This window comes from Brienomyrus brachyistius, chromosome 6 (genome assembly GCF_023856365.1).
Source record: "Brienomyrus brachyistius isolate T26 chromosome 6, BBRACH_0.4, whole genome shotgun sequence".
NCBI classification, from domain to species: domain Eukaryota; kingdom Metazoa; phylum Chordata; class Actinopteri; order Osteoglossiformes; family Mormyridae; genus Brienomyrus; species Brienomyrus brachyistius.
In genome coordinates, this window is record NC_064538.1 from 19,912,181 (window position 1) to 19,928,628 (window position 16,448).

A 16,448-nucleotide genomic window follows, 5' to 3' on the forward strand; every position below is an offset into this window, starting at 1 on the left:
TATGAATACACAGCGAGTAACATTCATAAAATGTCACATTTTGCTTCTTAAGGTATTTAAAGATTTGTCCCACAGACCTTGTCCCAGTAATTTTGTGCTGGCATAAATGAAGCCACTTATCTCAAGAAGGTAGAATGGCTACGTGCTTAGAAACAAAAAAATAAATCTGCTTTGCAGTTCATTCATAGTATTAAAATGGTTTGTATAAAAATAAATCCAGCTGCTGGAGGGGGATGGGATCACATAATGATTAATGAACATTTTCAAATGTGTGTTTCTGAGGTTCTCAACAAGAGTGTTTCATTTATGTCCACCCTGCATTAACTGCCAAACACAAGTAGACAAACCCTTTATCTCCTCATCGTTTTCTCAATATGTCATTATTTCATTCAAAATTCTGAATGGTCAGCATCATTGGATGTAAAATTTTGCAGCTCTGAACAGGATTAAAATGAGAACACTGAGCACCCCTATAAGAGCTGACTGGGCTAGATTGTCTACTGTGTAAAATACTTGTTTTTAAGCCTTTTTCTGTCATAAGTTTGTCTTTGGGTGTGTCAGGATGGTGAGATAAGCTTGTCTCTTCTTATACAGCTGTATTAAGACTTGACAGTGAATTGTTTACTAGGCTTGGGTGGTATCTCATCTTTCATATCATCTTACCATTCAAACGTTATACCATGGTAGTCCTTCATGGAGGTCAACCGTAAAAGAATTTACCATGATAAAATACCACAGTATACCTAAAATACCGCGGTATACCATGATTTACCGTATTACCACCCATTTCTGTTGTTTAGCTTCATAAACAAAATGACTGTGAGTGGCCTAGAAGACCATAGGTGCTAGTTAATGACTTTGAAGAGGCAGTGGAGGTCAAAGGTCATAGACCCCCCCAGATGGGTTTGGTGAGGACTGTGGATTTTTACATGCTTAGTGTAAATATAAGCTCTGGCCACCAACAAAAGAAAAATAGTTACCAATCACCATATGTTACCTTCTGTGGGTATATTAGCTCATCGCTAAGATTTCACAGTTTAGCTTTTCAACTCTGTCCTGTCCCCATCTGTATTAAGAAATACAGAAAAATTACTGCTGAGTACATCAGCTCTATTTGGCTGTTTATAACTGCTGTACCTCTTAACTCAGCATTTTTAACTGCCTGTAACTGTGTAAACAGATGCTTAATAAAAGTGGAATAGGGATAACTGATCTTTCGCCCCGGCAGATATACTGAGATATATACAGGGATTTCATGCGATCTGATTTGTTGTTGCAGAATAGCTAAATGGTCTGTGTCTACAGGGCCATAGACGTTCACTGGGGACAGTGATTCGGGGAATTTCTGTGGGCAGTATTGTAATTAAGGAATGCCTCTGCTGTGATGTCCTCAAACATGGAATCTGACCTCAAGTGCATTAGTAAACATCTAGCTGCAAAAGTGTCAGTTGCTTAATTCATTCTTAATATGGCCTGTTAAAATACTAGATGTTACTGTAAAAGCTGTATAGATGCAGTCTTTTTAGAAGAGTTCTGTAAATTTTAAATAACGGGCAGCTCTGTGTAATTCTTATCTTAGAAAAAATCTTGAAGAATCTCATTTCTCTGTTTTCAGGAAAATTTCAAAAGCAAAATTAATAAGTTAGTGAAGCTGGTAAAATCTCCAAATAATTGGCTGTAGGTTCTTTAGAGATATATGTATCCATGCTCTGTGTAGTACATCATTTTTGGCTTTTGCTATTTTAGCTGTCAGTTTTTCATCATATTTTGAAAACGCGAAGTCTGGATGCATAACCATAAGTGTTCCATTGTCATGCAATTTTTTGTTATGTTCTTCCAATGTTTTGATAGGGAGTGTACTGCATCAGCTCCAATGGTAACTCACACTTGTTACTGGTAGAAGCTTTGCCTCACAGCATTTGTGTCTTAGTTGTCAAGGAGACAGCTGTGTACTTATTTGCCTCCCTTGTACCACACTTTGGGCAAAAGCATCTGCCTCACATATATTTGTCACGTAATGGGGACATTCTGTTGCATTCATATTTTATTAAAAATGTATTTTACTCAGATCAGGCCGAAGCAGTTAGAGAAGTTGTGTGAATGATTTTTCTGTCATTCCGCATGTTTTCTCTTCCTGTGTGGTCCCTGGTTTTTCTCAGGCTTAGTTGTGCCTGGAACCCAGCCAGTTTTATTTGGCTGGTGGGGAGTTTCTCTTCACGTTTGGCAGATGACACAAGTTCGGGTGAAACCGCAGACGGCCTGCAGCAACTCTGTTCGTGCTCTGTCTTTGCTGCCTGCCCCGGGGGTAGGGGCTTCCTTGCTGCGTTTGACACAAGGTGTTCAGTACAGCTAGGGGAGGCTCGGTATCTCCCAATAGTCGATGCTTGCTGATGGATTTTGGTGCTGCTGAGAAGAAAAGGCTTTGCATACATGCATCTTCATTAGGTTTCTGTTTAGAGTCATAGTCCTGTAGAATCTATGGCAGGGGTATCCAATCTTAACCGCAAAGGGCCGGTGTGTATGCAGGTTTTTGGGGTAATCTGTAGGTTAGGTGTTCAAATCCAGGTGTGAGGACTCTTCAGCCAATCTGACCTCTAATTATTAATCTAATTAGGGAGTTGTAGCGAAAACCCGCATACACACCGGCCCTTTGCGAATACGATTTGACACCCTTATCTATGGGATGGTTCTTGGTCCTGTCCTTTATTTATATAAGAATAAAGGTCTTTGGATGGAACTGTGGTTCAGCAGGTAGCACTGTGGCTGGAGATTCAAATCCCACCTACTCCCTACTCACATGGACTTCTTCCGGAGACTGCTTTCCTCCTGCAGCCCAGAGACATGCAGTTAGGTGAACTAGTGTCTGGCATCCCATCCAGGGTCTTCCCCTGCCTTGTGGCCTGTGGTTCCTGGGATAGGCTCCAAGCCTCCCTGTTGGATAAGCAGTTGGAAGACTGGTGCGTGGGTTAAGGTCATGGGGATGAGCGCTAGGTGCAGGCCTTATTCTTCTCCACCTGCCCCATCCTCTTACTGGGTTAGCATCTTGTCACCTATGGAATACGGGCAGAGCTTTGCATTGCACTCCCTTAGTTCATAGTTCACTGATGCCGTGTCCTCTGCCTGCAGTTCTACCTCCAGGACACTAAGAGCAGCAATGGTACCTTTGTGAACAGCCAGCGCCTAAGTCGGGGCTCAGAAGAGAGCCCCCCCTGTGAGGTCCTCTCCGGTGATGTCGTCCAGTTTGGGGTGGATGTAACTGAGAACACCCGAAAAGGTACCAGAGTGTTTTCATATCTATCTCTCTATCTCTCTCTCTCTCTCTCTCTCTCTGTGTGTGTGTGTGCTTTTTCACTGCCACCAAGATTATCTGAAGGAAAAAAACAGTCTATATATTACTCGATATTATTGCACATCGTGTAGTATTGATGTATACCCGATAACTCGGAACTTGACAATTTCCAAACTCCTACTTTAAAAAAAAGTACTATTGAACAGCTGAACAAATGTTAATTCCTCTAGTGTTTAATACTTGCATAACATGGCTTGTGAACAGTAAATAAGCATCTCTTGCTTGCCTCTTCGGTTTTAAGTCTCTGCCTCTCTCCAAACCCGGCAACGCCTATATTGAGCCAACCCTTCTACAGTAGAAATTGCAGGCTGGCTGGAACCGTCCTGTAACTAGTTTCTCCAGTGGAAAAGCTCCATCTCCATCTCCATTACACAAAAAGTACATCTGAAAGCTAAAAATTGATGCAAACCTTTCCTCCTTGCATTGGATTTTATGTAATTTCATTAATTAAAATCTTACAGCACATCTACTTTGTTATATATTTTCCTGCTAGTAATTCCCAATGTCAAGTCTCTTAATGGTATTTATAATGGTAGGTAGTCACTTTGTTAAATAGCTTTACTGAGAAACCAATTTGTGGAGCATATTGTGTGTAAATATTATTGGATTAAGTTCTGGATGCTGCTACGGCTCATTGGGGGAGATCAGGGTTAGCGGTTTGGTTCCCACAGTGGGCTCTGTGTGTATGAATTTTACATGTTTTTACTGTGTGTTTGTGTGGGTTCCATTCAGGTACTCCACATTCCTCCCGCAGTTTTGTAAATTGCCCTTAGTGTGTGCCCTGTGACGGATTGGCATCGCTTCCGGGATGTTCCCTGTGTTTTCTGGGATAGGCTCCAGGCTCACTGCAACACTAGATGAGGTGTATAGAAGTTGGATGTACTCATTTGTGCCATCTACTGGCTGGCTTGTTTTATGCATTTCTAGACTGCTGATGTGAACAGGACTGAGTACCTAAATAGGGAAACTTCATTAACCTCTAGCCAGATCTAAAATCGCATACCAAGAATTTTATGTTTTGAAGGTAAATGCATTCTTAATTATTGTGGTAGGTATTGCATCATGTGTTATATTGGAACTTGTTTGTTAAATTAAAAACGATGAAATGCCTTGGGCCTTGTTACCATGGTGACAAAAATGCCTCTCGCAGCTGAAAGTCACGGTGAAAGCTGCTCTTCAGTTGCGATTTTGATTAGATTCAACTTGGTCATTGTATTGTCATTGTACAAAGTAGAAAGACAACAAAAGTTTGGCATCTAATTCAGTAAGTGCAAGTTAATGCAAAATTGAACAAACAAGCCTTCCATAGTACTTTTTGCGCATCATTAATAAAGGTCTTGAATCTTGAAAATTCCTAGAAATAACTGTACAGCATATATAGGACTTACTGTGAGTGCTGGATGTTTGGCTGTTTGTCGCACTGTCTCTCTCACTGCTATGGGGGCGAGGTCATCTTCTTTCCTTTCTTCTTATGCTTCAGTCACCCACGGATGCATCGTGTCCCTCATCAAGCTGTTCCTTCCTGACGGCCTGGAAGCCCACAGACGATCCGAGTGAGTTTTTGGGTTACGGGAGGGTCTTGGTTCCCCAGTTGACCTTCACGCAGCATGCAGTTTCTACAGTCATTGTGAACTGTCATTCTTTCTGTGTATTTTATTGCTGGGCTTAGTCAAATTTTCCAGATCATTGTGTAATGAAGGCTTTGTGTATAAATGGTGGCAACAGACCTGCCGTTTCCTCGGAACAGTGTCTGCATGTGAGAAAACGGTGGAACATGCAGGTACTTGCCACAAACTATCGGCGCTGTTCTGTCTGTGGAGCCGGCCTGCATTCATCGGGCATCCCTGCCAGCAGGCTTGGGCTGGCAAGCAGACCTCTTCAGCCATTTCTGGCGCCGACTTGTTCTAGCCCATTTACTGCGATAAACCGTGCAACCGCTTAAATGTTTTGTCCCGTGAGGGAGTGTCTGAATGAAGGAGAACTTAGTGAGCAACAAATGTTTTTAGCATTGTGGCTGAAATATGGAAACGTAATTCTTCCTTGAGCCCTATGAAGTATTCCGGCCTGCTTAGATAAGTGAACGATGTTCAGAAGTTGTGGGGTTTTTTTTTTTTCTTTCTTTTTTTTTTTCAAGCAGGTCTGTGATGGGGGTGTGTGCTTCAGTTGTCATCGGATGGAGCGAATGAATGGGGCAGGTGACTCTAGCTTATGAAACCTCGGTATGAGGAAGTAGGTCAGTGAGAGGCAAGCGCCCAATTTCTGGTTCGTAACCGTGTTGGGGCAGAAGTGGAGGCGGGCAGGCCGAGCAGAGACAAAGGCGGCGCTTCCGGGGGGGGCGTAGCGTAGGCAGGATCCCAGCCAGGGGGCCCTGAGTTGTGCTGAAGGCGGGAGGTTTACAGTAGGGATTATTTCTGCACATCCTCTTTAGGCATCCAAATCTGCAAGGTTAGTTGGAGGGTAGGGCCGCAGCACCTGCTCAGAGGCAGGCAAAGGCGCAGCAGCCGGTCGCCATGGTGGTGAGAGACTCGCAAAGCCATCTCGATAGTGTCTCATCTGCTCAATTTGAAAGACCTCCTCTTTGGGGAAGCTGGGCACTGATTCGCAGAGCCCTGAACCTGGAATATCTCACATGTGATTCTGCTGGAGCTGCTGGAAGAGCCTCCTAGAAGTGCCTGGTAAGGAAAGCTGTGCTTGTTTATAGGTTTGGTGCTCCTGTCCTGTCTCTTTGGGGCATGGCGACCCGGTTGAACGGATGTCAGATGTCATTCACAGATTATTTCTGCTCTAAATGAGACGGTTTCAGTGGAAGTAATGAATGGAATTAATCTGAAATAAAGAATGTATTTCAATACTGATTCACTTGCAGATGTGCGAGCACAGTCAGTGCGATCACCTCTCGCGATGTTACGAAAGCGGTCACAGCAGCATAAGCAGGTGATGGGCGCAACACGGTTTGACAGAAAGCAGATAAAGGGCAGCCATGAAGCGGGTGGTTTGTTAATCTGGATATTTGTGGGGGGTGGAGTTCTGGTTAGCCTCAGCATAGTTGCTGGAACCAGGGAATGAAGCATAAATGGCATTTTCAACTCCAATCAAGTCTAGCAGGTTTTAATTTTGGCTTGCAGGTGAGTAAAAGTGTGATTAATGGAGAGTAGCACTTTTATCGCTGATGTTAGTTAAGCAGCATTTTGATTTTATAGGTGTTACCACCAAAGAAAGGACACAAGGCACGTTGCAAAGTATAGAGCATATTAAATGAAAGGACAGCGCATAATGATAAACCAAGGAAATTCTGCAGGTGGCAGCCATCTTTTTTGCTGAACAGTTGGAAAGAACAGAATGAGAGAGGAGCACAGACCCAAACAAGGCGAACAAGGACGTAATGGTTTTACCTGCTGGTGGAACAAAAACAGCAGATGGCAAGGTTTAGGCTCTGACAGGAAAAAAAACAGCCAAGAATATAAACGTAAATAGAGTGGATCTTCCCCTGTGAAGTGTTGAGGTGCTAATCGTTATGTTAGCCCATGCCCTTTTGCCAAATGGAAGATCATCTGGTCTGTGTGAAGCACTGGATTGTCAGATGTTTGAGGAATGATCACCCTTCACTGTTAAGCAGACGTGTAGCCCTTCACCCTCCCTTGAAAATCTAAGGCAGATGTACAGGGAGCAGAATAAGAAGACAAAACTAACATTTGTTCTTGAAATCCAAGACCAGCCCCTCCTTATTTTCAGTACAGACTGGATACTTCATGTTTTATGTGACTTTTTTCTTATACATTTAATTTGAATTTTTAATCTGTTTTAGATAGCAGTGTGTGTGAAAGATATGACACCCGTGGTTTTCATTAGAGAGTCTGTAGGTCCGGTTAGCCCAATAGATGCCTTCATTTAGCAAACCATTAATTTAAAGGCTATTCTGTGAATCATCTGTAGGACACTTTTTATTATGAAATCTGGTCCACGTTTTTAAATGCAAAATTCCCCCTTGGGTAGCTCGCCAGATTAATTTTTTTTTTTTTAAAAAAAAAACCTTGTTCTTTTGCCTCGCAGTATCATTTAAATCGTGAAAAATGGACCGCGTAGAAAATTGGGAATCGCTCTGCTGTATAAGTACAACGCAGCTGTATTTGATCATTCATCAAACAAATGCTTCTCCTGTAGTGAGAGAGAGCACAGAAATACAAGACAAGGGCTAAAAACGATAGTTGAGTAGTGATAAAGTGTAAATGAATTAAATGTATATGGGTAACAATTAAATAAGCCAAATGTATGTATAACAATCAGTGTGAATGTGCCAGATTTAAAACCCGTTTAAACCCGTTGCATTTATAAAAGTTTAGGTAAAGGGTTTCTTAGAGTCTAAGTGCGAAGTCTTTAAGGGTTTATGGCTGGACTGATAAATGCATTATCTCACATGACTTTAATGATCAGTAGCTCTTTGGCGAATGGAGTTCAATGGCAAGAAGGCTTTTTTAAAAATTAACAGAACTAGTGCTATTTCCAAGCTCCAGAACTGGAAGTGACCGGCTTGTCATCAATTTTGTGTCATTCTGGCGATTTAGGCAGCAATATGAGTAGAAGGGTGTTTTATTATTTGTTTGTTTTTTTTGTTTTTTTTGTGACTTAGCAATAGTGACGCTTTTGATTAGCTGACTCTAATTAAAGCATTTAATGGATCCTATATCACAATACTCTTCTACTTAGGGAAATAAAAGTGCATCGTTATTCAGAATTTTAAAAATGTAGTCTGTGGGGAAGTATTGAATCTCACTTCAAGGCTGGAGAGAAGAAACTTTATCTGCGATAATAGGACATTTCAGCGAAGTAGACGCCTTGATAAAGAATACCCGGAAGCACGTCTCTCTTTCGCTCTTTCAACTGTAAAATGCTTTCTTAATTATACTTCCCTGTGAGTTGAGTTTCTTTTAAGTGGACCAGACTTTGAAAATGTTTGTTTGAGATCTTCTGCAGAATGACAGCTGTGTTACAGTTTTTTCCAAACTGCCTTCTTTTCTGACTGCCAGGTTCAATGTGGCTGCCTGAGGGCAGCTTGTGTAAATGTTTAACCCAGACATGACGATGGTGCGTCAAAAATGCAATTACACGTGACTGCAGTGCGTTCCAGTTTACTCGTTACGTTTCCTCTTCAATTAAAGCACAACTGTATCACTTTCAGACTGTAGATGACTTGTGCGTTTCTTGGTCCTCTGTGTTGCAGTGTGACTCCAGTACCCTCACCCCTTCCTGTGGACAAGGTGAGTGTGTGGTCGGCTCTCTCTCTCTCTCTCTCTCTCTCTCTCCCTCACACGCACAGACCTTGTATTGGTGTGGCTGTTCCCTCTTTGTCCTTGCGGTACACAATTTTGAGAAAAGGTTTGTGAATCTGTTGCAATTACCAGGATTTCTGAATGAATGGCTCCCAAAATTTGATTAGATCTTTGTCATAATAATAAATATAGACCTCAAATTCCAAATCGTATTAGGAAATACTAGAACAGATTATCAGAGTGCCTCTGACTTAAAACTAGAAGTTATGTTTTCTGACCTCTGTCTGGATGAAATGCCCTGCTGTAATCTGAAGCAACAGATAAATGGACATTTTTTACAAGCTATTAATGCAGAAGTCTGGATAATTCCAAAGGATTCAAACTTTTTCTCACAACAGGAATTTTCCCAGTTTGGCTTGGGCTTCGCTCATGTAAAACATTGGACGTTTACATACTATTTGTGATGAGCACCACCCCGCATTGTTTATAGTGTCTGTCTTGCTCTATCCACATGCTTCCTTCAGGGCTGGAATCAGTAATGCTTAATAATTCACCCCGCTCTCCTACCTTTCGGCCAATCAAGAGCATGTGTAACTCGCTGCCAGTCATTCCATGAGTTTTATCTTCTTGCGTACTATTGGTAGTTGGTGACATCTTTTCATTTTCTCCAGGTACTTTAGCGTTAATATGTCGTGTGCGTAAAGCTCGTTAAATCAATGGCTGCACTGCAGCAGTCGCCTCCGCCAAAATGTACCGAAAGCACAAGTGCCATTGACTTTATTAGCTGGGGAATTTAGTCTCCAGGTCTGTGAGCTAAGCATACCTGTCTGGGGAATGGAGGGTGAGATCTCTGGGTAGGGCATATAGTTGAAATGTATATGTGACTTGCATAATATTGACAGCTGTTTGCATATTCATGTTTTTCTCGGGTGCATTGACGTGTACGTATGCGTAAACACTAGCGTGACTGCAGGAAAGCCTTGTCTCATCTTAATATCTGCCATCTCAACCCAGAATGCCTCACGACTGTCTGTCAGTCATGCACACAGCTGTTTGACATGCATATGCAGCTAGGGAATTAAGGGAATGCTAATTGTTTTTTTTACCCCAAAACTATGACTTGAAGCTACCCTTGTATTACACACAGCTTGTATAAATGACTGACACAGGAACACTGACGTCCTGCTCTAGCTCCCTAATTAATTCCGTAACAAAGCGATGCCCGGTGAAATGATTCGGCACTGATAAGAGAAGCATGGCTAGCTGTGTTTTTCTTTTTGGTGGTAGATGTGATTTGCTGGGAAAAAAAACTGTCTATAACTCTGGCATTTCTTCCTACCACCAGGTCACTGCCAATACCCCCAGCATGTGCTCTCAGGAGCTGTTCCAGCTTTCGCAGTACCTTCAGGTATGGCTCAACAGTGCCCTCTGCAGATTTTTTTTTACTGACAGCTTTAGTGGGGACCGTGGCAGTAGCATCTGGTTACTTGACTTCTCTAGTTGCTGTGTTCGCCTTTAGGTTTGGCGAAACATCAAAGCTCTAACTTGGGCAAATGTACTGAATCCTGAGGTGAATGTGTAGGTTAAGAGTACAGCGTAACATTGGTCCTCATGGTCACTCGCCCTACCCAGGAGGCCTTACACAGGGAGCAGATGCTGGAGCAGAAGCTGTCTACGCTGCAGCGACTCCTCTCCAGAACTCAGGAGGCTTCCAAGGGCAGTTGGCAGGTAACGTTCATCCAGATCCTACTGATTCTGCTTGTCTTGTTTTTTGAGGCTCATCAGAACCTATTGGCCACTTTAATCATCCTGTCATTACTGTTCACACAATCGTTCTATTATCCACGATATGTTTTACGAAACGGAATCCATCTGTACGCATTCTGTGCTTGCCTACTTGCAATCCTCTAAGGTCTTCTGGTGCAAATAGTTGGTTGACCAGGAATCAAATGAGGAGAAATCGAGCTTAATACAGACCAATCAAAGCTCAGATTTTATGTCCCTTCGCCTCCTGAATTGAACTGTTCGATTTGGCTGTGTTGATCAATGGAAAGTCTTTTTGCTGTGGCCTTGCTGTGCTGAGAAGGATGACCCATCTGCCCTGTCACCCAGGCACTGATCAGTGAAGACAGGCTGCTGTCTCGGCTGGAGATGATGAGCAGCCAGCTGCAGGTGTACTCCAAGGTACGCGCCACCCCCACTCCCCAGGAACGTAAAACTGAAGCGCCAAAGCAGGCTTCAGTCTCGCCCAGTCGTGACTATGGTTGGGTATCATTGGGCTTTTTTCCGATACTGGTGCTAATACTGGTGCTTTGAAAAAGGTGCCTAAACGGTGCCTGAGGCAGTACAACAAATTAAGCACAAAACGGAGGTCAACGACACAAAAAACAGCTTTAACTTTTACTTCTAAGGCAAATTTGAACTTCTTATTGAACAAGATATTAACACTATGTATATAAATACGGGGTGGCCTCATACCTCTGGGACCAGGGTTCGAGTCTCCCCCAGGGTAGTGTGTGTGTGAGACAGTGTGGAGTTTGCATGTTCTCCCTGTGTTTCCCTAAAGTTAATTGCCAAATTGTGTGTGTGTGTGTGTGTGTGTGTGTGTGTGTGTGTGTGTGTGTGTGTGTGTGTGTCTGTGCGTGCGTGTGTGTGTGTGTGTGTGCGCGCGCGCGCGCGCACCCTGCGATGGGTTGGCACCCTACCCTGGGTTGTTCCCTGCCTTGTGCCAGTAGCCTCCGGAATAGCCCCCCCCCCCCCCCCACAACAATGAATAAGACAGTTGAGAAAATGGATGGAGAAATAAATACAAAATACTTAACAAATTTACAGAACATGAGGTCACGCGTCCCTCTGCCTTCAGGTGTATCCCCTGTGATGCCAGATGCTTCATTAAATTTGATGTCCACAGTTGTTTAAAAACATTTGTTGCATGTCCTGGTGTCAAAATCCTTTTAAAGGAAATAAAGCCACATTTTGGACTCTTTAGCTTTAGGCCTTTTCACCATGTTTAATGTATCTGCCAACTAAGGATAGGAGTCTGCTGACAGCAAGGCGAGTGTAATGTTACCAGGCGATGACGTGAGCTGCAGTGATGCTTCTGTTGCCTGAGCACCAGAGGGCAAATATTTCAATTGGCAGTTGAGGCATTTAAGTGTCCCCAAAACAAGGCGCCGTAATACGCTGTCTGGTACGTACCGATTATATAGGAGCATGGTTCCCGATTTCGGTACCCAGCCCTAGTCGTAGCACAAAGCTGTCTGCTTGTCTTGCAGAATCAAACCGAGGATAGCCTCCGGAGGGAGCTAGAGGCCTTACAGGAGGACAAACACAAGTATGAGACCACGGCGAAGGAGTCCCTAATGCGGGTTCTTCAGGAGAAAATGGAAGTGGTCCGTAAACTCTCAGAAGTGGAGGTGAGAGGCCCTGGCTGCCGGGGAGATCTGCAGCTTGAGCTCGCCTCGTGGGATGAAGACCTGCAGTCTCTTATTTACAGCTCTGCGGGGTATTTTTTTTTTGCCTGTTAACACCACGTGCGTCTTTTAGAGAAGCCTCAGCAATACGGAAGATGAGTGCACGCACCTGAGGGAGATGAGCAAAGCTGCACGCAAGGACCTGGGAGAGCTGGCCAGCAAGTACAACGGCGCCCTGAAGGAGGCCAAGGACCTGGCGGAGAAGCTGAAGGCACGTTGTGTGATGAGCAGACCCGGGCAGTGTAGCCGATTTGGCCCTCACTGCTTCTGGACTAAAAGCGTGTGTGTATAGCCAAGGCAGCTGTTTGGTCTGTCCTGGGTCTGTGGGGGTAACAGGTCAGGTATGTGTGTGTGTGCGTGTGCGCAGCTCGCGGAGGAGTGTCAGGAGGAGCTGACTCTGAAGGCCCAGCGTGAGAAGGCAGCGTTGCAGCTCCGCATCGCCGCTCTGGAGGAGCGAGAGCAGAGCCTGCAGGCCCGCATTGAAGCCCTGCAGGCTGACAACGACTTTACCAACGAGCGCCTGGCCGCCCTGCAGGGTAAGCTTACATCCTCACAGCTCCGTGGGGAGTTCGGGAGCTGGGATCTTTGGGAGAGGAACCACATCCAGCTGAACTGTAGGGAACAGAAATATCAGGTTGATAAACTTTATTGATCCCCGGGGGAAATTCTGGTGCATGCAGCAGAAAATACAGACAAACATACATATATATGTACATGTACATATAATGCAAAATAGTAGGCATGTGACAATGAATCGCGAATCGGTTAGCTACATAACCTAGTAGAAGTACTTCACGGTACTACACTTAACAGAAAAACGGGTGTAATATTACATTCGATTTGACGACGTCTGATGTCACTGCGTATTCACGTCAGTCGCACGTTAGTTTTTGGTTTTGACCAAACGCAAGATGGCGAGGGAATTTGAACCTGAGGACACACCCCCCCGATCTTAAATTGGCGGTGTGGCAGCATTTCAGCTCTCCGGTAACCACAAACGAAAATGGCGAGAAAAAGGACAGACAAGACAAACACTGCATGCAAACATTGTAAAAGACTGATAACATACAGAAATAGCACAACGAACATGCCTCAGCATGTCCACCGGCACCACAGTTGGCTCAACTCGCCACCGCCAGAGCGAAGGTTACTAAAAGGGCAAATCACGCTGAAAAGCTGCACATGCAAGCCTTAGTTTATTTGGTTATATTAAAGTGCAGCTGCATAATGCATTCATTATGCATTCATAGAACATTCAGTGCACTTTTATAATGCATTCATAGAACATTCATAGGCAGCATGCAAGTACATTTTAACATCCTAACATCCCTTAACAGCTTTAATATACATTAATAACAAACATTACATGATTATACAATTGTAATATTTGTTATTTTGATATAATGTCTGTTATTAATGTATATTACAGCTGTTAAGTGATGTTGGATACATGTTTATGAATGTTTATGAATACGTAATGAATACATTATGAAGGTGCACTGAACGTTTTATGAATGCAGTATAAAAGCATTATGAAGGTGCAGTTAATGTAAAGTTTTATTTGAAGATTTTTTTTCATTTATTTTGATTTGGGTTTTTTTTTTATCTTATTAAATTTCAGTTGCACTATTAAGAAGTGGACACGTTTTGCACAGTTTAGGAAGATTAATAAAGGCATGTTTTTTAATAAATTTGTCTGCAGCTCATTCTGTTAAAAAATCGTGAGAAAATTGTATCGTGAACCCAGAATTGTATCGATTTGTATCGAATCGTGAGTTGAATGTTACATCCCTACAAAATAAAGTGCAAAGAGAGTACCCTTACAGAAAACAAGTAAACGTGGTGCAAACGATTGTAAAAGTACTCCATACACCAGTACAATTTTCTAAAAAACATATTGGTATATTAATATTAATTAAAATTTATTTAAATTATTTTTTAATACTTCTACTACTATTAATAATAATAATATTGTTGGATATTCCCATTGGTAAGCATTTTTCATACCCATTACCTTATATGGTCATTTGTTTTCCTACTTGGAAGGGCTGTAAAGACTGTTGCTGGTTACTCACCCTCATATTTTGCATTCTTCCAGTGAGGTTAGAGCAGCTTCAGGAAAAGAGCATCCAGGAGAACATCCTAGGTGAGTGGGCAGCCTCTTGTGTCATCCGGATGATCACTGTAGCTTGGTGTTTCTCAGTCCGGTTCTTGAGGACCCTCAGACAGCCCATGTTTTTGCTGTCGGGAACTGGGAGGGGAAGAAACGCGGATCATCTGTAGGTCCACAAGGATCGGGTTGGGAAGCACTACAGTAGCTTGATAGCTTGTTCCCTTCATGCAGGGAGCATTGGAAAACGCCCAGTCTCTTTCGGGGCATCGTGCCTCACTGCTTGGAAATAATAATGATCACTGACCCCAGCTGGCACCTCACCTATATCCAGGCTTATTTTGCAATAAAATGCAGCCCGGTGACCTTGCAGGACGTTCTGCTGGGTCTCACTTTCCACAGTCATCACACTGGGTAAAAATGTGCCCGGATGATTGGTGCATCTTTCTACCCCCAAAACACATTTTGCAGCGTAGCAGTTGTCTGAAGTTTTTTTTTTTCTATAAATGGGGAAACCTGACAGAGTCTTTGTTGAAGTCTCCTTCCACTGGTGTCCTGTGTCTCAGAGGGACAGAGAGGGAAAGTATTCGCAGTGTACTAGCACAATTGGTGACAGGTTTTGAAAGATACCGTTTGCTGCTCTCAGCACTGTGCTATTTGCGTATATGAGCTTTAAAGTGTCCTTGTTTGGCAAGTGCATAGCAGAGAAGTACCGCACTGTACGGTACACCTGCGCATAACCTCCCCATAGCATTTTAACTGCTGTCTACATGCTGACCTACACAGTAGCTTTCATTGTCCAGGCTACCTGTTCATGGACAGCATCACCAGCATGTTTCTTTCTTTGCTTTTAAAGCATCTCGATGGGACAGACAGTCGAGTGCCGCAACAAATATTTCAGATGTTCAAATGTAGGAAAGAATCGGGAAGTAAAATCCACTTTCGAATGCAGTGCTAATAACAGATTCATGTGTAGTTCATATTCTAACCACAGTGTGGTGCTAGTACAACTGTTCTTACTAGTCACACAGGCATAACACATGAGTTAGCAAGCAGAAAAGATAGCTGGTCAAGATAGTCTTCCTAGCACTGCTCATGAAGGTCCAAGAAGATCCGATGTAAAAGGGTATTAAAAAAATGTTGGTAGTGGTAATATGCAAAGACCAAATATTTGCGGGAAAAATGCAGCCAAATATTTGATAGTTGCAGCTCTACTTCAGTCTTGCAAAGTTTTCAGATGGAAGACTGATGTCAGTATTGGGTTGTAGAGGGGTTGCGCTCTCCTCCACACAGCGCAGGGCAGCATAGATAATCACTGTGTTGGGGTGCAGTTTTGTTGATTATTTTGGGTCTACGTTATCATGCCTTGTATGTGTCCATCCATCCACCATCTATTGATATTTAACCACCAGTCACATACTTAAGGTTGCAATCCATAGACGTGTACAAATACGAACATGGACATGTATAAGCAGCTTAGACATCAATGCTTCATGACTTCCCGGATGATCTTTTTTTTTCTCCATTCTTGTTTGTTAGATCACTTGCTTAATAAGAGCGGGGGCGACTGTGCATTCATCCAGCAGCTCATTGAGTACCAGCGTGAGTACAGTGCCTCTCTACCTCACATAGCCAGGCTGATTGATGGGGGAGCTGGGCCAGGCTATTCCCCGGGGGGGGCCACAGTTTGATTTTAATGATACAGGTCTGCACCAAATTGAATATTGTAATTAATCTTTAAATAGAGTTCCATGGCGACTGTAAGTGTCATTTGTATTTTCTTCCCTGTTGCGCCTACTGTGAATGACGTGTGTTTTTGCTTTTTTTCCCTTCTCTCAGCTCTTGGGTTTCACAGCAGGCTTTTGGGTTTCACAGCAGGCATTGTCTGTCCATCCCGCAGTATCACTTCAATTGCGCTTCCTTAAATTGTCTGAAAACTCAGCAAAAAGCTGGCTCATTGTACAGCTGGGTTGTTTTAAGTAATACCCAAGGCCAATTCTAGGATTTTTCTAAAATGAGGGGTGGTAATTTATACAGAGGGGGCAGCCTTATTAGCCAATGACATGTTTTAAATTAGTGAGTGACAGGGGAGTGGTTAGTATGGAGACCAATCAGCATTTAGCTGGAAGCAGTGTCCCTTTAACTCCGCCCTTGATTATGATGGACCCAGGCAAGACCAGTGGTGCATAGAGCTTTCGTAGAACACAGGTTGTTGCCTACTGGGCAAGGCAGCTGGTGTTTTTCCTTAC

General features: G+C 43.3%; 1 protein-coding gene across 3 annotated transcripts in view; it reads left to right on the forward strand.

Moving 5' to 3' along the window:
* The window catches only part of LOC125744649 (sarcolemmal membrane-associated protein-like), a 29,583-nt gene that overhangs the window by 2,450 nt on the left and 10,685 nt on the right, over window positions 1-16,448 (forward strand). For 2 of the 3 annotated variants that reach the window (XM_049016689.1, XM_049016690.1), the window contains exons 2-12: window positions 3,127-3,274; window positions 4,830-4,902; window positions 8,568-8,604; window positions 9,962-10,024; window positions 10,249-10,344; window positions 10,729-10,800; window positions 11,892-12,032; window positions 12,163-12,300; window positions 12,457-12,625; window positions 14,188-14,235; window positions 15,739-15,801. In XM_049016689.1, coding sequence (XP_048872646.1) covers window positions 3,127-3,274; window positions 4,830-4,902; window positions 8,568-8,604; window positions 9,962-10,024; window positions 10,249-10,344; window positions 10,729-10,800; window positions 11,892-12,032; window positions 12,163-12,300; window positions 12,457-12,625; window positions 14,188-14,235; window positions 15,739-15,801 — 1,048 coding nt within the window. Of the gene's footprint in view, window positions 1-3,126; window positions 3,275-4,829; window positions 4,903-5,711; window positions 6,025-8,567; window positions 8,605-9,961; window positions 10,025-10,248; window positions 10,345-10,728; window positions 10,801-11,891; window positions 12,033-12,162; window positions 12,301-12,456; window positions 12,626-14,187; window positions 14,236-15,738; window positions 15,802-16,448 lie in introns of those variants that run through there. The other variant, XM_049016691.1, reaches the window with a different exon arrangement.